Source organism: Jaculus jaculus, chromosome 3, assembly GCF_020740685.1.
Source record: "Jaculus jaculus isolate mJacJac1 chromosome 3, mJacJac1.mat.Y.cur, whole genome shotgun sequence".
NCBI lineage: Eukaryota > Metazoa > Chordata > Mammalia > Rodentia > Dipodidae > Jaculus > Jaculus jaculus.
The window spans coordinates 2,900,547-2,922,708 of NC_059104.1; the positions used below are offsets into that span (position 1 = coordinate 2,900,547).

A 22,162-nucleotide genomic window follows, 5' to 3' on the forward strand; every position below is an offset into this window, starting at 1 on the left:
AAACCCTTTCTCTTTACACTTTTACTAATCAACTGGAGAAAATTTTCAAGTCTGTATAAAGTTACCTATAAGCTGGAAAATGAACATGCTCAGTACCCATTTATATTTTAGTGCATTTGTTGACATCTGTCACATTTTTTTAAAAAGTAAGAAAATACCCATAGCACTAAAGAGTATTTCATCAAATGCTAAAGGTCTTAAAAATTATGGGGAACAAAAAATCACCATGATGAATGATACTTTATTTTTTTTTATATATTTTTTTTAAAGAACATTTTTTTTTAAATTATTTATTTATTTATTTGAGGGTGACAGACACAGAGAGAAAGACAGATAGAGGGAGAGAGAGAGAATGGGCGCGCCAGGGCTTCCAGCCTCTGCAAACGAACTCCAGACGCGTGCGCCCCCTTGTGCATCTGGCTAACGTGGGACCTGGGGAACTGAGCCTTGAACCGGGGTCCTTAGGCTTCACAGGCAAGCGCTTAACCGCTAAGCCATCTCTCCAGCCCATGAATGATACTTTAATAAAATGAGAATACCCAGACAACGTTTACCAATCCTTTGTTATTCTGAGAGCCAGAGAAAATAAACTTTGGACACCTGTCAGTGTTTTAAAAAAAAATTGACTATATTTTTGAGGTAGGGTCTTGCTCTATCCAGGCTGACCTGCAGCTCACTACGTAGTCTTCAGGCTGGCCTCAAATTCACAGTGATCCTCCTACCTTGGCATCCAGAGTGCTGGGATTAAAGCTGTGTACTACCACGCAGGGGGGCGGTGGGGAGGAGAGAAGTGTGTGCCAGGACCTCTAGGCACCGCAAACCAACTCCAGATGCATGCACCACCTTGTGCATCTGGCATTACATGGTCCTGCGGAATCAAGCACCTTACCTATTGAGCCATCTCTCCAGCCCTATTGATCGTTTTTATACATGCATATAATTACATAAGCAATTTTGATCGTGTTCACCTCCCATTACCTTCTCCTGCTGAACCTCTTCATCCCAAGTAGTCTGTCTCTACTTTGATATGTGTGTGTGTGTGTGTGTGTGTGTGTGTTCGTTCCATTAAGTTCAATTAAGGTTGACTGCATGAATATAGGAGATTATTTGCCAGAGCACGGACAATTTACCAGTGGGTATACCAATACGTCTCACCTTCCCTCTGTCCACTAAACTTTTTAATCTTTTTTTTTTTTTTAATTTATTTATTTGTGAGGCGGGTGTGGGGGCGAAATGGGCGTGCCAGGGCCTCCAGCCACTGCCAAGGAACTCCAGACGCATGTGCCTCCTGTGCCACTGGTGTACGTAGGTCCTGGGAACCGAACCTGAGTCCTTTGGTTTCACAGGAAACCGCTAAACCATCTGTCCAGCCCATACTTTTTAATGTTAAAATGAATTCTAAGCACTCCATGACTGGGTAACGTCCTGGTTTTCGTCTTTCTTGCAGTATGTTGGGGCGCAGACATACTGTTTGTTGGAGTTCAGAGGTGGAGTGCCTGGGTGGAGGCATACTTGGTGCATGCTGGGGTTCAGGGTGTCAGGACACACTGGGCGTGTTTCCGAGCACCGTTTGCGCTGCGGGCCGCGCAGGCTTGGAGCGCGGAGGGCGGGCTAGGCTGGGCGAGCCGGGGAGCCCACAGGGGCGCCCTGCGCAGGAAAGACGGGGCGCGGCCCCGCCCCTCCGCGCCCTCCCTGCGGCCCCGCCGCGGGCCCCGGCGGTCCTTCCTCCGGAACCGGCCGGCCGCGGGGGCGGGGCTGCGCCGTCCCGGGCCTCTTCCGGAGGCGCCCGCGGCGCTGCGCGTTGCCGGGGTGGGCATGCTGGGCGCGCGCGGGCCCCGCCGGGGCGCCGGGCCGCTGGCCGCCGCGCTGGGCCTCGGGCGGGGCGCGTGCTCGGGGCGCGCGCGGGGCTGGCGGCGGCCCGCGGGCCACGACACGGGCGTGCGGGTGCACAACAGCCTCACGGGCCGGCGGGAGCCGCTGGTGGTGGCCCGCGCCGACGCCGTCTCCTGGTACAGCTGTGGGCCGACCGTGTACGACCGCGCACACCTCGGCCACGCTTGGTGAGTTCCCCGCGCTTGAACTTTGACGTGTCCGAGGGGCTGTTGGTTTTGCAAAGAGTAATTGATCACTGTCTTTTTTCAGAAATGTATTTGTTTCATTTTTACTTATTGGAGAGAATGGGCGCGCCAAGGCCTTCAGCCAGGCGCGCGCGCCCCCTGGTGCATCTGGCTTACGTGGGTTCTGGGGATCGAACCGAGGTCCTTAGGCTTTGTATAGGCAAGTGCCTTAACCGCTAAGCTGTATCTCCAGCCCAGATCACAATCGTTTTAAGTCTGTTAATACACTGAACATTTATTATTACATCTCCAAGCTTTGAGCAGAACACGAGGCTGGTTTTGTTTGGTCCCTGTAGCAATTCTGAGCTCTTGTACCCATCGGGCAGGTAGGGCCCCCAGGAACTGTGGAGCAGTGGGGAGTGACCCCTTTGGGATTTTGTTTGGAGGTCAGACCAGGGTCCTGGAATCTAGCTCGTGAGTTTTGTTTCCCTATTTTATTATTTTCCCAGCCTTGGACAAGTCACTGTTTTTACAGTTCTGATTTGTCTTTGAGATGGGAAATAAGGCCCGTGGATTTCTGCTTTTCACAGCACCTGACAGTCGTGTGACATGTAGTAAGGCCTCACTACAGTGAGGCTGCGCCTTGCTCTCCGCCAGAAGATGACTGCCTCTTGAGTTTGTTTACATTGTCCCTTTACCTAATATTTTGGCTGTATTATAGAGAGAATGGCAATGCCAGGGCCTCTAGCCAGTGCAAAGGCGCTCCTTTGGCAAGCGCCTTAACCTCTAAGACATCTCTCCAGCTCCGCCCTTCTGATTTCAAGAGTCCACGTACTGTCCTCAGTACAGTTTGTGACTAAGCTGCCGTTGCAGTGTCTCCATTGGTTCCACATCCCCAGGAGTGCTCCGGAGCAGCTTGAGGAGTGCACCTGTCTTGATTCATGACGATTTGCTTTTATCAGTTTTATCTGTGAAAAATAAGAATTTGAGAACAGACATGAAAATGGTAGGAGCTCTCAGCACTGTAACTACCTGAAGAGACTATTACTAGAGAATTTTTTTTTTTTTTTTATGAGAGCTAGAGAATTGGTGCACCAGGGCCTCCATCCACTGCAGTGGAACTCCAGAAAAAAAAAATTGAAATAAAACAAGATGGAGAAGGAGTTTTAAATTTTATTATTATTATTATTCAAGATAGGGTCTCACTCTAGCCCAGGCTGACCTGGAATTCAGTCTGTGTTCTCAGGGTGGCCTTGAACTCATGGCCATCCTCCTACCTTTGCTTCCCAAATGCTGGGATTAAAGGTGTGCACTACCACGCCTGGTTCTAAATTTATTTTTTGTTGACAACTTTCATAATTATAGACAATAACCCATGGTAATTCCCTCCTTCCTCCCACTTTCCTCTTTGCAATTCCACTCTCCATCTTATTTTTCCCCTCTCAATCAGTCTCTTATTTTGATGTCATGATCTTTTCCTCCTATTATGATGATCTTAGGTAGGAAGTGTCAGGCACTGCGAGGTCATGGATATCCAGGCCATTTTATGTCTGGAAGAGCATGTTGTAAGGAGTCCTACCCTTCCTTTGGCTCTTACATTCTTTCCACCACCTCTTCGGCAATGGACCCAGAGCCTTGGAAGGTGTGATAGAGATATTGCAGTGTTGAGCACTCCTGTCACATGAGAAGGATTATTTTCGTGAATTATTATATTTACTCAGAAGTCAGGAGGGGAGAGGGAGAGTCTGCAGACCAAAGAAAGGGGAATGGCAGGGGGGTTAGTCTGAGAACCAAAGGGTGAGGAGTGGACACATCCACGTGCTCTAAGGGCCCATGTATAGCCTCTCCACCCTGGCAGCTTAGCCTAGCTGCTGTCAGGGTGGGCAGGCCAAAAACCTGTCTGGTGCTGGAAACCTCAGATGCTGAGAGATAAACAGCCCAAGGAAAGAGGAAAAAGCCTACCACCGAAAGCCTCGTGAGCTGCCAGGCTTTGCTTTTGGGAGGGGGTGTATCTGGGGCTGAATCCTGAAGAAGTCAGCACCCCGGTGCCCTGTCTAGAAGGGGCTGGGCGTGTGTGCATGTGGAGTAATTTCCTCTCGGCCCCTTGGTGGCCGGCTCACTCCTGAACTGCCTTCCCGGAACTTTCCACTTGTACTCACAGTTGAAGTGGTGTGGAGGCGTTACAGTATAGTGCATGTTTTTAAGAACAGCAGTGATAGTTTTGTGCCTTAAAGACAGCATGGCCTTTGTTTTCTTTCAGCTCATATGTGAGGTTTGATATAATTCGAAGGATCCTGACCAAGGTGTTTGGATGCAATGTGGTCATGGTGATGGGTATTACAGATGTGGATGACAAAATAATCAAAAGGGCTCATGAGGTAAGCAAGCAAGGCTGGCATTTACTGGGAATGGGATAGCCAAGAGGCATTTGTCCACTAATTGCATTGTATGGGTAGTCCTAACGCTGTGTTCCCTTCAGGGCCCAGTGACAGTGACTGAATAAAGGGGATGGAGCAGGTTGTTACTTTATTTTCCTGGTTAAGGAGGATGACCCAGGAGAAGCGTCCACTAGTCTCTGACCCCTGCTTTGGCCCCAGTCCTGCAGGGAGTGACTTGCCCCTCTCCAAAGGCAGTGGGGCCCTGGCTCGTGTCCTTGGACACTCTTGTATTTCCATTGCTGCCACCTTGTATTTCCATGCTTCTTCTTTATTTATTTATTTATTTATTTTATTTAATTTTTATTAACATTTTCCACGATTATAAAAAAAATCCCATGGTAATTCCCTCCCTCCCCCCCACACTTTCCCCTTTGAAATTCCATTCTCCCTCATATTACCTCCCCATCTCAATCATTGTACTTACATATATACAATACCAACCTATTAAGTACCCTCCTCCCTTCCTTTCTCTTCCCTTTATATCTCTTTTTTAACTTACTGGCCTCTGCTACTAAGTATTTTGTTTCTTCTTTCTTTATTTTAATGTTTGAGAGAGAACGGGCATGCCTCCAGGCATTGCAAACAACTCCAGATGCCTGCGCCCCTTTGTGCATCTGGCTTACGTGGGTCCTGGAGAATTTAACTGGGATCCTTTGGCTTTGCAGGCAAATGCCTTAACCGCTAAGTCGTCTCTCCACCCCTTCTTTTTTCGTTTTGAGGAAGGTTCTTGCTGTAGCCAACGCTAACCTGGAATTCACTAGGTGTAGTCCAAGGCTGGCCTCAAACTCACCTCAATCCTCCTACCTCAGCCTCCTGAGTTCTGGGATTAAAGGTGTGCATCACCATGCCTGGCTTTCGTTTCATTTTTTTTGGGGGGGTTTATTTTTATTTATTTATTTGAGAGTGACAGACAGAGAAAGAGGCAGAGAGAGAGAGAGAGAGAGAATGGGCGCACCAGGGCTTCCAGCCACTGCAGACGATTTCCAGATGCGCACGCCCCCTTGTGCATCTGGCTAACATGGGTCCTGGGGAATCTAGCCTTGAACCGGGGTCCCTAGGCTTCACAGGCAAGCGTTTAACCGCTAAGCCATCTCTCCAGCCCTCGTTTCATTTTTAGAGACTGGGTCTCACTATGTAGTCCAGGCTGGCCTTGAACGCCTCAGGCTTCCGCCTCAGCTTTCTGAGGACTGTGTTCTGTCTCTTTTTCATTTGCATGTGCATGTGGGGACACGTGTGTGGAGGCCAGGGGTTGATGTCTGGTGTAGTCCTTGGCCGCTGGCTACCTTATTCTTTGAGAGGGTCTTTCAGTGAACCTAGAGCTCTCCAGTTTGGTTAGACCAGATAGTTGGTAAGCCCCAGGGATCCACCTCTTTGTGCCTCCACAACTCTTATTACAGGTACATGCCACCACGCCCGTCATTTATGTGGGTCCTGGGGTTGTGCAGTAAGCATGTGACCCACTGAGTCACTTCCTTAGCCCTGGGATCTGTCACTTGGCTGTTCAGGAACTGTGTTTGTGTCTGTCATCATTTTAGTTTGAGAACCTCCCATGTGCCAGGCATGCAGAGCTTGGGCTTTTTAGTTTTTTCCCCGAGGTAGAGTCGCACTGTAGCCCAGGCTGACCTGGAGCTACCTCTGCCTACTGAGTGCTGGGATTCAAGGTGTGTGCCACCATGCCCCATGAGCTTGGGCTTTAAAAAATGTTTTTTATTTATCTGAGAAAGAGAGAAAGAGAATGGTTGTGCCAGGGCCTCTAGCCATTGCAAATGAACTACAGATGCATATGCCACCCTGTGCATCCAGCCTTATGTGGGTACTGAGGAATCGAACCTAGGTCCTGTGCCTTTACAGGCATGGGTAAGCCATCTCTCCAGCCCTGAGTTTGGGCTTTGTTTGTTTGTTTTGTTTTGGAGGTAGGGTCTCACTCTAGCTCAGGGTGACCTGGAATTCACTATGTAGTCTCAGGGTGGCCTTGAACGCATAGCAATCCTCCTACTTCTGCCTCAGAGTGCTGGGATTAAAGGTGTGTGCCATTACACCCGGTTGGGGATTTTTGATTTTTTTTTTTTTGAGGCAGCAGGCTTACCTGGAATGAGTCTCAGGATGGCCTCAAATTCACAGCGATCCTCCTACCTCAGCCTTCTAAGTGCTGAGATTAATGGTGCATGCCACCATGATCATTTATTTATTTATTTTAAATATATTTTATTTATTTATTTATTTATTTATTTATTTACTTATTTATTTGAGAGAGAGAGGCAGATATACACAGAGAATGGATTTGCCAGGGCCTCTAGCCACTGTAAACAAACCTCAGACCCATGGGCCTCCTTGTGTATCTGGCTTACATGGGTCCTGTGGAATCGAACTGGGGTCCTTTGGCTTTTCAGGCAAACGCCATAACTGCTAAGCCATCTCTCCAGCCCCATGATCATTTATTTTAAGGCTGCTTGTTTTTTTTTTAAATGTCACCCACAGGATAATTGTGAGATCAACACAAAAGATGCCCATGTTACTTTATCCAGAATTCTTAGTTGTTTTCCTGCCCTTGGGCCATCATCTTGTGTGTGTAGACTTTTGTCACCTGATGTCACTCCGTTCTGAGTGCTGCATTGTGAGCCTTCCAAGACCAGTTTCACTGGCCAGCATTGCCGCTCCATGTGGGTGTAGTGTAGATGCAGGATGTGGTGGGTGCACGGCCATCCCTCCATAGGCCCCATTCTAGTGCAGCCCCAGAATCCTTTCTCTTTCAGTCCAGGACCCCTGTGGAGGCTGGCTGCCTTTTGTCCTGTGTCTCTGGAGTGCCTGTCAGCCTGTCAGGTTTCTTCATCCTCACTTGTTTGCGTCATGATTTTGACTGAAAAGTGACAGGACTTTCACTTCACACTCAGTTCCCCATTTCAAAGCATTCAGTCAGGGCCGACCTTGGTGGCACTTGCCTTTAATCCCAGCACTCAGGAGGCAGAGACAGGAGGATCACGGTGAGTTTGAGGCCAGCCTGAGACTACAGAGTGAATTCCAGGTCAGCCTGGACTAGAGTGAGACCCTACCTAGGAAAACCAAAAAGAAAAAAAAAAACAAAAGTAAAATGTTCAGTCAGGGGCTTCAGAGATGGCTTAGTGGTTAAGGCACTTGCCTGCAAAGCCAAAGGATCCAGGTTTGACTCCCCAGGACCCACATAAGCCAGATGCACAAGGTGGCACATGCATCTGGAGTTTGTTTGCAGTGGCTGGAGGCTCTAGAGTGCCCGTTCTCTCTCACTTTCGCTGCCTCTTTCTCTCTCATATAAAATAAAATTTAAAAATAATCAAAACCAAAGTTGTCACTGTAGTGTCCAGTCAGGAGAGTGGACCAGAGTGTGCACATGGTCTGGGCCTGTGGGGAGGGTGCTCATGTCCTGGCTTCTGACTTAGCTGTGTCGGGCAGAGCCCTCTGCTGGTGTGAATGGCCCTGGCACCTGAGGCCAATTTGGAAAGTGTCTTTCCCATGCTTGGTGGTCCAGGTGACAGGGTGCTGTGCCCTGCATGTCACCCAAGTGAAGACGCTCTGGGGTCCCTCAATTTTGCCAATTTTTTTTTTTTTTGAGGGAGGGTCTTGCTCTAGCCCAGGCTGACCTGGAGTTTACTATGTAGTCTCAGGGTGGCTTTGAACTCACAGCGATCCTCCTACCTCTGCCTCCCAAGTGCTGGGATTAAAGACGTGCATCACAACGCCAGGGCTCAACCCTGTCAGGTTTTTCTTATCACTTATTACTGTCAGTCTGAGGCAGTTAGGGTGACTGGTCCCCCGAAAGTAAAGGCAGGAATGTCCTTAAGTCTGCCCTTGCAGTCTCTACTTTGCTAGAGATCACAGGATGATCTTGCCTAAAGGAGTTCCCTAGATCCATTTTTCTACAAACAATCTGAGCTATTCCTGGGAGGGAGTTCCCCTTTCCTAGAATTTAAATCTAATCCTGACATCATGGTTGGTCAAGTTCAGACCCCAGAATGTGGCGTCATGACTGGCCTTGTTCTGAGCAAAGCCCTAACCCAGACCCATCGGCCCTCACTCTGGCTTGCCTGAAGTGAAGCCCACCACAGTGCAGTTATAACTAGATGTGTACCAGGGGACAAGCTTTCTCTTGACTGGCTCCTGAACTTTGAGATTTTGGTCCAGTCGGGCTGAGACAAGGGAGGTCCCCGTCCCCCCCCACCCCGCCGGCCTTTAGTCCCACACGGGCTCTGTACAGTTCTGCCCTCCACATGACAGGCGCTCTCTGTGCTTTTTTTTCTTTTGGGTTTTTCATGGTAGGGTTTCACTCTAGTCCAGGCTGACTTGGAATCTTGGAATTCACTATGTAGTCTTAGGGTGGCCTTGAATTCATGGTGAACCACGCCCAGTTGGATTTTAATTTTTTAAATTCATAAGACAGGAATGAAGGGTACCCTAAATTTGTTGGTGCATTGGCATATTGGCAAGAAACCCCAAAATTCCTGTTTCAAATCTCTTCCTGTGCCTGATTCATACAATAAAGTTTACCACGGACATGCACAGATGCACAGGAAGCAGCAGTGTACAGTGTACATGGCTGGCAGTCAGGTGGTTGCATGCGTCGTTTACAGGCCGACGGTTTGAAGGCAGTCAAGACGGGTCTCCCGGTACACATAGCTCCCTTCTCCTCAAAGTGTCTCTGTCCATTCCACCTTGTCCCCGCTCCCAAACAGCCCCTTATCTGCCTTCTGTCTATCACAGGGTGCTAAGGGTCCAGGAAAGTCTTTGCACCCCCAAACCCTAGGTTCAGTTCTAATTTTTTTTTTTTATTATATTTTATTTGAGAGAGACAGAGAGAAAGAGGCAGGTAGAATAGGCATGCCAGGGCCTCTAGCCACTGCAGACTAACTCCAGAGGCATGTACCACCTTGTGAATCTAACTTTATGTGGGTATTGGGGAATCAAACCTGTGTCCTTAGGCTTCACAGACAAGTTCCTTAACCACTAAGCCATCTCTCCAGCCCTCACTTTTAATTTTAATTTTATTTATTTATTTATTTATTTTGGTTTTTCGAGGTAGGGTCTCACTCTGGCTCAGGCTGACCTGGAATTCACTATGTAGTCTCAGGGTGGCCTCGAACTCTTGGAGATCCTCCTACCTCTGCCTCCCAAGTGCTGGGATTAAAGGCGTGCGCCACCATGCCCAGCAATTTTTATTTTTAAGACTAGTCAAGTGCAGTAGTGAAAAGGGGGGAAAGTGTAGAACAAGGAGTTCATTCTGTAACTGGCTGGGAATAATCAATTGAGATAACTCACTACCTCCGGTCTAGCCCTCACTTTTAATTTTTAATCAAAGAATTAAATAAAAACAACATTGAGGGGAGGACAGGGAGGCTAATGACGGTACCAACATGGCTTGTATACACATTGTGGACATAACTAATAATAATAATAAAGTACCTGGGCTGGAAGGATGGCTTAGCAGTTAAGGCAGTTGCCCACAAAGCCAATGGGCCCAGGTTCAATTCCCCAGGACCCACGCTAGCCAGATGCACAAGGGGTCACATGCTCCTGGAATTTGTTTTCAGTGGCTGGAGTCCCTGGTGTGCCCATTCTCTCTTTCTCTCTCTCTCTCTCTCTCTGTCAAATAAATAACCTAATAAAAAAGAAGAAAGGAGAAGACTGAGGATAATTATTAAATTGTTATATTTATTGAGGGAAGTAGAGCCAAGGAGAGGCGCCCACGTGAGATCCCACGTGGCGGGCCTGGAGAAAAGCTGTGGAAACAGAAAAGAGTTCCAGGAGCTCCTGCCCTGTGGGGAGCTGAGGGTATAAAGAACCCCTGGCGAGAGTAGGGACTGGGGGGCTGTCCTGCCTGGGCTAGGGCCTCGGCGGGGTGGCCGTGGACCTGGCCCAGAAACATGCCCATGGCTAGAAGTTCCCAAGTGATCAGAGTCTGCCTTCCCCTTGCAAAGGTATTTATGACATCATGGGGGATGGGCTGTCTTCTGGCTCAGGTGAACCAGGGAGCCAGCTGGTTGGTTAGGGGTAGGGACTGTCTCAGCAAGAGGCCAGGGACTGAACTTGACAACCACAATGTTTAAGTCCTAAGAAAGACTTCCCTTCCAGGAGGGGCCTTGGCTGTTCATAGGAAAACAAAACAAAACAAAACAAAATAACAGTTCTAAGGAACTAGGCAAGACATAAGAAATCAGATCATTTTTGTTTTCTAGCAAGTGCAAACTTTCGTGCCCTTTTTACCTTCAGGGGGTCCAGTCACCCTAACTCTAGCGCCCCCATTTCCTTATAAAGACTGTTGCAATTAAATGCTTTGTGTTGTACAGAACATGAATAAACAAATGGAACATGCTACAAAATCTAGAAATAGACCCGATAATTAATAGGAATTTGTTTCATGGTAAAAGATGGCATTTCACATCAATGTGGGGGAAAGATAGGTTATTCAGCAAAATGTGTTGACAGTTGGGTAGCCATCTGGTGAAAATATAAACCCAGGTTGGATACATGCCTCATAGCCAGCTTTGAGGCAAAACAGAATTTTATCAAAAGGAGAGTGGAACCATAGATTATTCAAAGAATCCCCAGGGCATTCTTTTTTTTAGGTAAGGTCTCCCTCTAGCTCAGGCTGGCCTGGAATTCACTAGTCTGTGCCTACTGGGATTAAAGGTGTGTGTGCCACCACGCCCGGCCCCAGGGCATTCTTCATGGGCTCCTATCCTGGGCGGCTTTTCTCAATTCAATTCCAAAGTCAGAAGCCATTTATAGGGAAAATTCAGACACAAAAGACTGCAAAATACAGATATCAGCAGGGCATGGTGGGGCATGGCTTAATCCCACTAGGGAGGCAGAGGTAGGTGGGAGGATCTCTTTGAGTTCCAGACTAGCCTGAGACTACATAGTGAATTTCAGGTCAGGCTGGACTAAAGCAAGACCCTACCAAAAAAAAAAAAAAAAAGTATATATAGATATTAAGAGCTGGAGAGATGGGTTAGTGGTTAAGGCGCTTGCCGGAAAAGCCAAAGGACCCAAGTTCCATTCCCCAGTACCCACAAAGCCAGATGCACAAAGAGGTGCATGTGTCCGAGTTCATTTGCAGTGGCTGGAGGCCCTGGCACCCCCATTCTCTATCTAGAATTCACTCTGTAGTCTCAGGATGGCCTTGAACTCACAGTGACCCTCCTACCTGTGCCTCCCAAGTGCTGGGGTTAAAGGCGCTTTATAGGTCTTTTTACTAGCTGCGTTGTTGGTGTAGGCTTAAAACCTAACACCATCACTCCCTTCTGGAGCCCAGGAGGCTAAGCCCAGCAGGTCCCATCTGCGGGGACAGTCCCCCAGGAGTGCTCAGTGTGCTCCTCTCACCCTCTGCAGATGAACGTGTCACCCGCTTCGCTTGCCAGCTTTTTTGAAGAAGATTTTAAGCAAGACATGGCGGCCCTGAAGGTGAGACGTGATGAACTTCCCTGCTATAGGAAGTATGCTGGGAATGTGGAGGGTGGTCTGTGTTGGTGCCTCAAGACTGAAAGAGAGAGACAGATTGAGGTTTGTAGAGCTAGATCTACTGTGGACTTACGGATGAAGAGCCCTGGCCCCCCCAAGATGAGCTGGACCCTGGCACTGTGGGTCTGAAGGGGCTGTATGAATTAGGGCACAGGTGCTTTGCCCTGCCTGGACTGTCCCTGTCTTGTCTTAAGCTCCTGTCAGAAACAGGCACATCCTGGTACCAGGTCCACACAGTCCACTCCAGGGGTCTGGTCTTGGTTGATTGGTAAGAAACTGCAGGAAAACCGACTCGGGGCTGTCATGGTGGGCATGACTCAAGATGGTTGCCATCTTGTTTTGTCGAGCACTCTGTACACTGCTTCTGTGAACTTGAAGCGTGTGGTTACGTCTGCTTTCTTGCAGGTCCTCCCTCCCATAGTGTACTTGAGAGTCACTGAACATATTCCTCAGATCGTGTCCTTCATCGAGGGCATAATTGCTCGGGGACATGCTTATCCAACAGCCCAAGGTACGGGTCGCGGTGTTCACGCTGGTCTTCAGGTGACACTGTTGGGGTTTTGCAGAGCTGGGCTGAGTTGATAGAACATGCTGGTGCTGTGCTGTGTGTTCACTCCTGAAGTGAGTATGTCCTGGCTTCCCTGTGGCGCTGCGTCTGTGCGTGTATGCACGTGTACATGTGTGTGGGTGCACGCACGCATACCATGTGCATGTGTGGCCGTCAGAGGACGACCTTAGGGAGTTGGTTCTTGCCTTCTCCCTCTTGTCTGCCAGCCAGGGTAGCTGGCCCAGGATTCCCGTGGACCTCCTCTCATCTTGCACAGGTTCTGGGATTCCAGCTCTGGTCATGGGGCTTGTGAGGCGGGTGCTTTTCTCCATGGTCATCTCCCAGCAGGGTCTGTCTTGACCAGCGTGGGCTCGAGGTGGCAGACCCGTGCCCCGGTCTCCTTTCGGCTGTGCTGAGGATTTGTTACAATGGAAAACGAGATGGGGCACGTGCTCCTTCATGTCCTTCATGTCGGGCAGGCCCTGGGCCCTTCACCCTCAAGGGCCATCGTTTCAGTCGGTGGGCCTGGCTCAGCCACCCCTCCGCACTGTGTCTTCAAATCAGAGGTGCCGCAGTGCTGCCTTCAGACCTCTGGAGGTGGTCCTGTGGCCTGGCCAGTGGTGGAATCAAGGCTTTGTTTGTAGTTCTTTCTTGTTTTTTTTTTTTTTTTTTTTTTTTTCGAGGTAGGGTCTCACTCTAGGCCAGGCTGACCTGGAACTCACTATGTTGTCTCAGGGTGGCCTCGAACTCATAGTGATCCTTTTACCTCTGCCTCCTGAGTGCTGGGATTAAAGGTGTGCGCCACCACACCTAGCCTTGTAGTTATATATATATATTTTTTTTAATTTTTATTAACATTTTCCATGATTATAAAATATATCCCATGGTAATTCCCTCCCTCCCCACCCCCACACTTTCCCGTTTGAAATTCCATTCTCAATCATATTACCTTCCCATTACAATCATTGTAATTACTTATATACAATATCAACCTATTAAGTATCCTCCTCCCTTCCTTTCTCCACCCTTTATGTCTCCTTTTCAACTTACTGGCCTCTGCTACTAAGTATTTTCATTCTCACACAGAAGCCCAGTCATCTGTAGCTAGGATCCCCATATGAGGGAGAACATGTGGCGCTTGGCTTTCTGGGCCTGGGTTACCTGACTTAGTATAATACTTTCCAGGTCCATCCATTTTTCTGCAAATTTCATAACTTCATTTTTCTTTACCGCTGAGTAGAACTCCATTGTATAAATGTACCACATCTTCATTATCCACTCATCTGTTGAGGGACATCTAGGCTGGTTCCATTTCCCAGCTATTATAAATTGAGCAGCAATAAACATGGTTGAGCATGTACTTCTAAGGAAATGAGATGAGTCCTTTGGATATATGCCTAGGAGTGCTATAGCTGGGTCATATGGTAGATCAATCTCTAGCTGCTTTAGGAACCTCCACACTGTTTTCCACAATGGCTGGACCAGATTGCATTCCCACCAGCAGTGCAGAAGGGTTCCTTTTTTTCCACATCCCCGTCAACATTTATGATCATTTGTTTTCATGATGGTGGCCAATCTGACAGGAGTGAGATGGAATCTCAATGTAGTTTTAATCTGCATTTCCCTGATGACTAGTGACGTAGAACATTTTTTTAGGTGCTTATATGCCATTTGTATTTCTTCCTTTGAGAACTCTCTATTTAGCTCCTTAGCCCATTTTTTGATTGGTTTGTTTGATTCCTTATTAGTTAACTTTTTGAGTTCTTTGTATATCCTAGATATTAATCCTCTATCAGATATATAGCTGGCGAAGATTTTTTCCCATTCTGTAGGTTGCCTCTTTGCTTTTTTCACTGTGTCCTTTGCGGTGCAAAATCTTTGTAATTTCATTAGGTCCCAGTGGTTAATCTGTGGTTTTATTGCCTGAGCAATTGGGGTTGTATTCAGAAAGTCTTTGCCAAGACCAATATGTTGAAGGGTTTCCCCTACTTTTTCCTCTAGCAGTTTCAAAGTTTCCGGTCTGATGTTAAGGTGTAGTTATATTTTTAAATATTTTATTTATTTATTTTAGAGAGAGAAAGAGGCAGAGAGAGAGGGAGAATGGGTGCTCCAGGGCTTCCAGCCAGTGCAGATGAACTCCAGATGCATGTGCCACCTTGTGCATCTGGCTTACATGGGTCCTGGGGAATTAAACCTGGCTCCTTTGGCTTTGCAGGCAAGCGCCTTAATCACTAAGCCATCTCTCCAGCTTTTTAAGATTCTCTAACCCAGCGGTCATAACTACTCTCCCTCTTCTGGTATTAAAGGCCAGCATGCCTTCTCCTCCCTCTTTCTCCCTCCTCCTCCTTCTTTCATTATTATTAGTATTGTTGTTATTTGGTTTTTCAAGGTAGGGTCTCACTATAGCCCAGGCTGACCTGAAATTCACTATGTAATTCCAAGATAGCCTCACAGTGATCCTCCTAACGTCTGCCTCCCTCTTCTGGGATTAAAAGGCTGTGCCACCACGCCCGGCTTCATTTTATTATTTTAATAGCAGGGATTCTCTATGTACACCAGGCTGGCCTTGGTCGTGTGCTATTCCTGTTTTCTTCTCTTTAGCACTAGGATTACAGACGTGCACTACTATGCTTGCTTTATTTTTGTCTGAGTAAAAGAACTACCCACATTTGTTTTCACTTTCATAGCTCTCTATTCCTGTTCTGTCCAGATCACGTATTTATGGTGCAGTGCTGTTCGGTTCTGGCTTGAAAGGGTCACAGGAGGAACCGTGGCACCAAGCGCCAATTTGCGTGTCTCGTTGTGGCTGCCTGTTTATGTTAGGCTTGCGCGCACACGTCTCCTGCAGACTGGAACCTGCCGAACTCATCGCTGTCTATATGTGAAACAGGCAATGTCTACTTTGATCTGCGCTCAAGAGGGGACAAGTATGGCAAGCTGGTCAGCGTGACACCCGGCGCAACTGGAGAGCCAGGTGGGGTGTGCCCTGCGTGCCTGAACGAACCTTGGTGTGCGTGGTCTTGGGAAGTGAGATCTGGAGCCAGGCCACCTTGAACGAGCATGGAGCCACTGGCTCTGCCGTGGTCACGTGTAGCAGTTAATTCTTTTCTCTAAATACGTGAGAACGGTGCAGTTCGCCATTCATGGGAGCAGCGCTTCCCACCTTCCCCTGCAGCTGCACTCCTGACCCCTGGAATTTCTATTTATTTATGCATTTTGAGTATGGTCTCCCTGTAGTCCAGGCTGACCTGGAACTCACTGTGTAGTCCCAGGCTGACCTCTAACTCACTGTAATCCTCCTCTTTCCACCTCCCCAGTGCTGAGATTAAAGGCGCGTTCTACCACGCCTGGCCTCTTCTTGAATTTTCTTGCATCCTTGTGTCAGTTTGTGCCCCTGGCTTACATGGGACCTGGAAAGTCAATTATGTGTCCTTAGGCTTAGCAGACAAGCGCCTTACCTGCTAAACCATCTCTTCAGCCCTCTTCTGGAGTTTTCTTTGCATAAGAAAACAGGTATGCATGTCACAGTATAAGCCACTGGTAGGGCTTGCTGATAGATACTAAATTCCCAACATGTGAGTCTAATCTTAGTCTATGTTCTCCAACAAGTTGCTGTATCAAAATCATTTTTAAACATTTATTTATTTTATGTTATTTATTTGAAAGAGAGAAAGAGGCAGGGGTTGGGGGAAATGGGCATACCAGGGCCTTCAGCCATTGCAAACAATCTCCAGACTCATGTGTAGGTGGCTTATGTGGGTCCTAGGGAATCAAACCTGGGTCATTGGGCTTTGCCTTAACCACTAAGCCATCTCCCCAGCTCATTAAAAAAAAAAAAATTAAGTAAATTATTGTATTTATGGAGGGAAGTACAGAACTAAGGAAATGCACCCATGTGGCTTGAGATCCCATGTGGAGGGTCTGGAAAAACCATGGAAAGAATAAAGAAAAGCAATTTCAGTGCTAGAGAGATGGCTTAGTGGTTAAGGCGTTTGCCTACAAAGCCAAAGGACTCAGGTTTGAGTCCCTAGGATCCATGTAAGCCAGACGCACAAGGCGGCGCATGTGCCGGGAGTGAGGCCCTGGTGGGTTCATGCTCATGTTCTCTCCTCCCCTCAGAGGAGTGAATAATAAGAAGAAAAAGTTGAAGGAGCTCCTGCCATGTGGGGAGCTGGAGGGGATAAAGAGCCCATGTGGAGAGTAAGGGCTGGGGGTCCCTCCCAGCTGCATCTGGACCAAACCAGCCCACAGCTGGTAGTTCCCAAATAGTGTATTTATTTTAGTTTTTATATATTTGCGGGGGAGTGGGGTCAGAGGGAATAGGCATGCCACAGCCTCCAGTCACTGCAAACAAACTCCAGATGCATGTGCCACCTTGGGCATCTGGCTTTACATGAGTACTAGGGAATCAGACCCAGGATGTCAGGCTTTGTAAGCAAGCACCTTGACCCCTGAGCCATCTCTCCAGCCCCAGTGCTTTTTTAATTTAAATTTTATTTACGTAATTAATTTATTAGAGAGAGAATGGGCACACCAGGGCATCCAGCCACTGCAAATGAATTCCAGACTCATGTGCCACTTTATGAGTCTGGCTTATGTGGGTACCTGGGTTCTTTGGCTTTGTAGGCAAGTGCCTTAACCACTAAGCCATCTCTCCAGTCCAAGCCCCAATATTTTAAGGGAATCAAACAAGAAGAACAAGCAAAAACCCCTAAGAATTTTCCCAAGGCTTTTCTGTCTATAGGCATTATCTCCCTGCTCTATAAATTTGGCTCTTGCCTATTTAAAAAAATTTTTTTTGTTTATTTTTATTTATTTGAAAGCAATGGACACACAGAGAGAAAGAGGCAGAGAGAGAGAGAGAGAGAGAGAGAATGGGCATGCCAGGGCCTCCAGCCACTGCAAATGAACTCCAGACGTGTGTGCCCCCTTGTGCATCTGGCTAATGTGGGTCCTGGGGAATCAAGCCTCGAACTGGGGTCCTTAGGCTTCACAGGCAAGCGCTTAACCTCTAAGCCCTTGCCTAATTTTTCTATGTGCATGCATGTGTAAGTGTTTGTAGGCCAGAGGACAGTTTCTAGGGTTGCTCCTCAGAAACACTGCCTACCTTTTTGGACAGGGTCCTTCCCTAGCTTGTGGCTTGCCAATTACCTACACTAACTGGCTGGTGACCCCTGGGGATCCTCCTGTCTCCACCTCCCCATGGCTGGGTTTTGAGGCATTGTACTTAGGTCTTTATGCTTGTAAGGCAGACACTTTATTATATTAAGCTATCTCCTCAGACTTTAAGTCTGATTTTTTAAAATGTGTGCAGTATGTATGTGGTGTGATATGTGTGGTATCTGCACATGTGTTAAGTGTAACTTTTTCATGCATGTAGTGGTGTGTGGTGTGATATGTATGATATCTGCACATGCACATGTGTGTGGTACAATATGTATGGTATATACATGTGTATGTGCAGACTGCTTGCAGGTGCCTGGAGACCAGAGGAGGACATCAGTACTCCATTTCCTGGAGACAGGGCCACTTTCTGAGCATGCATCTACGGTCCCAGCGAGTTTGCACTGTTACCAAGATTGGGGTTACCCATAACTAGCAGCTTATGTGGGTCCTGGGGAAATGAACTTGTGGACTTCGATCCTGTCAGGCCCTCACACTTGCACTGAGCACTTTACCTGCCGAGCTGACTCCCCAGTCTGTCTACTTTTTTTTTTTTTTTTTTTTTACCTGGTGCCTGGGAGGCATTTATTATTAAGTAATTATTTAGTTAGTTTGATTGATTTGAGAGAGGGAGAGGGGGCAGATAGAATGGGTGCACCAGGGCCTCTAGCCACTGCAAATGAACTCCAGACACATGTGCTACCTTGTGCATCTGGTTTGTATGGACCCTGGTGAATTGAACCTTTGGCTTTGCAGACAAGTGCCTTAACTGCTAAGCCATCCTACCAGCCCTCAGTTTGTCTACTTTATTTTTTAGAGAAAGTGGGGGGTGGGGGAGGAGAATATATTGGTGTGCCAGGGCTTCAGCCACTGCAATTGAACTACAGATGCTTGCACCACCTAGTGGGCATGTGCAACCTTGTGCTTGCCTCACCTTTGTGTGTCTGTCTTATGTGGGATCTGGAGAGTAGAACATGGGTCCCTAGGCTTTGCAGGCACATACCTTAATCACTAAGCCCTTTGTTTACTTATAAGAATTATTTATTTATTATTAACAGCTTCCATGATTGTAAACAATATCTCATGGTAATTTCCTCCCTCCCCCCACTTTCCCCTTTGAAACTCCACTCTGCATCATATCCCCTCTCCCTCTCAATGAGTCTCTCTTTTATTTTGATGTCATGATCTTTTCCTCTTTTTTTATTATTTTTATTTATTTATTTGAGAGTGACAGAGACAGAGAGAGAGTGGGCACGCCAGGGCCTCCAGCCACTGCAAACAAACTCCAGATGCGTGCGCCCCCTTGTGCATCTGGCTAACATGAGTCCTGGGGAACTGAGCCTCGAACTGGGGTTCTTAGGCTTTACAGGGAAGCGCTTAACTGCTAAGCCATCTCTCCAGCCCATCTTTTCCTATTGTTATGATGGTCTTGAGTAGATAGTGTCAGGCACTGCGAGGTCATGGAGTCACTTTGTGTCTGGAGGAGCACGTTGTAAGGAACCGTATCCTACTTTTTAATAGCTACGAAGTGAACTTCATGTCAGCTTGAGCTAGAGTGAAACCGTACCTCCAAAAACCAAAACCAAACAAACAAACAAAAAGTGGGCAGAACTGGCAGGGTGGTGAACTGAGGTCCCTCAGCAGTGTGTGCCCCGGTGTCAACAGTCCTGACTCCAGCCCCAGTGGCCTGACCCCTTTGATGGGCCCCCCTTCACCTGCCTCGGGCTCTGCAGCTCCGTGTGTCCGGTGGAAGTCTTTTTCTTGGAAGAGTGGTCCTCCTAGGCAGGAGGCTGCTTGTGAGGGGCACTGAGTGTCAGCTGTGCCCGTCACCACGGCCGGAGCGGATGTAGCAGGGCTGGGCTGCGGGCTGTCCGGCTCATTCACTCTTCACCTCCGGCAGGAGAGTCTGACAAGCGACATGCCAGTGACTTCGCTCTGTGGAAGGCAGCCAAACCCGGGGAGGTGTTCTGGGCCTCACCCTGGGGGGACGGAAGGCCCGGCTGGCACATTGAATGTTCCGCCATGGCCAGGTAAGGCCCCAGCCACTCCCAGGCTGTGTGTGTTACAAAAGTGTACCAGGCTGGCCTGGCAGAAGGGGAGGATGGGTAGGAGGAACCCAGCGGCTCTTGGGAGGGACGTGGAGCCCAGCCCAGGGTGCACACAGTCTCTTGCTAGGAGAGGCTGCCCCTCAACAGCATCATGCAAGCGCACCTCCGTGTCCCTGGTGGGAAGCTCAGGCTTGCTGGCACACAAGTTCAAGGGCCCTCAGCGAGATGCGGCACCTCTGAAAGCCTCGGAGGACATGCCACGTGTCCGCACCTCCCTCCCCGCCAGCCCAGCTCTGACGCCGCTTTCTGCTTTGCAGCGAGGTGTTTGGAAGCCAGCTCGATCTTCACACGGGAGGCATAGACTTAGCTTTCCCACATCATGAAAACGAAATCGCACAGTGTGAGGCCTTCCACCAGTGTCCGCAGTGGGGAAATTATTTTCTACATTCTGGTAAGCTGGGGTTGGGAGTTAACTTGTTCTGCGCAGGTCTGTCTGTCAATCCTGCCCTTACCCATGAAGCAGCTGTGTCTGGAAGTACATAGATGAGTTTGGCTGAAATTATTATTTTACTTATTTATGAGAAAAAAAAGAAGCAAAGAGAGAGAGAGAGTGTGTGTGAGAGTGAGAGAGGGTCAGATAGAGAATGGGCATGCCAGGGCTTCCAGCCGCCGCAAATGAACTCCAAATGCGTGCACCACCTTGTGTGTCTGGCTTACATAGGTCCTGGGGAATCGAACTTAGGTCCTTAGGCTTTGCAGGCAAGTGCCTTAAACACTAAGCCATCTCACTAGCCCTGAAATTATTTTTGAACTTTAGTTATTTGGACATGGGCTTCCTCGGATTGGAATAATGAATGTGGCCTTTGAAACTGACCAAAAAAATGCTTTACAATGCTATTGTGTCTTATTTCAACTGAGACTATTAACATGGGTTTTTGAAAGTATGAGTAATAATTATGAATGTGATTTTTAAGCTATAGTATTGTCACCACATTGCCATCATCCTCTGGTGATAATGGCTTCTGTGTCACTTCAAAGCACAGCAGATTGGCAGCCCATCATCCCAGAAGCAGATAGAGTGATATGAGCTTGGCTGTTTCAGACTCACTGCTGCACAAGAAAACGCGTATGGTCAAGTTTTGAGTCACGAGGCCAGCATCACCTTTTAGGAGCCAACAGCTCAGGTAGTTGAGAAAGGACCGTTTGGCTGCAGTGGCATTGGGGTGCAAAACATCGGTATCTGCAGTGTGGAAATGAACAAAATCATCTCATCGGGTCCTAGACTTAGGACATTGGGGTGTCCAGTGAGGCATTGACTGGGGAGATGGGTCAGTGGTTAAAGGTGCTGCTTGCGAAGCCTAACAACCTGGGTGCAATTCCTCAGTTACCAGGACCATGAGAACTAGTAGTTCTCTTGAGTGCCAAGTGGTCCTGGGGTCCTCTTGTCGTCCTCCATCTCCCCCACGGCGGCATGGGTGTCCCTGGAACTCAGATAACTGGATGGGGTTAGGTAACCCTGGAGGACCGTAAGGTGGCACACTCAGTGCACGCCATAGGTGCAGTTTCTTGGCTACTTCTTGGCACTGTGCCCGGGGCAGAGCTGCTATCAGAAAAGCTGAAACTGCAGACCACACTCCCCCCCCCTGCTCAGAGCAGCCGCTTTTGTTTTTGTTTCAGGTCATTTGCATGTGAAGGGCAAAGAGGAAAAAATGTCCAAATCCTTGAAGAACTACGTCACCATTAAGGTACTGTGTGCTTCTGCAGGGGCTTCCAAACTTCTGGAAGGATGCGGTCTGTGAGTCTGAGTCCTAGCGCGCGCCCAGCTCTCCCTGGGACCTCCCCACCTCCTGCAGCCTTCTCGCCGCTTCTCCTCTCACTGTGCTTTCCTTCCTGCCTTCCCTGTCTTTCCCCTTCCTTTATAAGCTTCCTCTCACTGATTATATTCGCTGAACCCTCCAGGCCTCCCCGCCTCCTGCTCGGGTGGTTCATCTCTGGGGGTCTGTTGTTTGCTGTCGGCCTGCGGGGGGCGCAGAGCTGGCTGGTGCTGGGTGGGCTGGCGGATCTCTATGTGGACGGAGGGTGACACCAGTATGGTGACGGGCAAGCACTTCCTGACACTGGGATTGCCGGCATCCTTTGTCGTGGGGCCTGCATTTGAACCAGATTCAGTTTTCCCTGGAAAGTGAATGGACAAGGCCAAAAGCCCAACCACCACCCCTGTGTCCCCAAGCCCTGCAGGCTCTTTGCTCCCAAGTCCAGAACACAGCCCAAGGGGTCCTGAGTAGGTTTCAAGTTTTCCAGAGTTTCAGACTAACAGAGGAGTCGGAGGACGTGACCAAGTTTTTATTTTGCTGTATTTGCTGGGACCAGACGAGAACGTTGTTTTTCCTTTACCAGGTAGTCTGAGGTGTCCAGTTGGGC

At 48.4% G+C, this 22,162-nt stretch overlaps 1 protein-coding gene across 2 annotated transcripts in view; it reads left to right on the plus strand.

Moving 5' to 3' along the window:
* The first annotated feature begins 1,815 nt into the window (after positions 1-1,815).
* Positions 1,816-22,162, plus strand: part of Cars2 (cysteinyl-tRNA synthetase 2, mitochondrial) — a 28,463-nt gene continuing 8,116 nt past the window's right edge. For both annotated transcript variants that reach the window (XM_045145173.1, XM_045145174.1), the window contains exons 1-8: positions 1,816-2,060; positions 4,318-4,435; positions 11,855-11,926; positions 12,389-12,494; positions 15,421-15,504; positions 19,594-19,723; positions 20,059-20,192; positions 21,419-21,486. In XM_045145173.1, coding sequence (XP_045001108.1) covers positions 1,816-2,060; positions 4,318-4,435; positions 11,855-11,926; positions 12,389-12,494; positions 15,421-15,504; positions 19,594-19,723; positions 20,059-20,192; positions 21,419-21,486 — 957 coding nt within the window. The remainder of the gene's footprint in view (positions 2,061-4,317; positions 4,436-11,854; positions 11,927-12,388; positions 12,495-15,420; positions 15,505-19,593; positions 19,724-20,058; positions 20,193-21,418; positions 21,487-22,162) is intronic.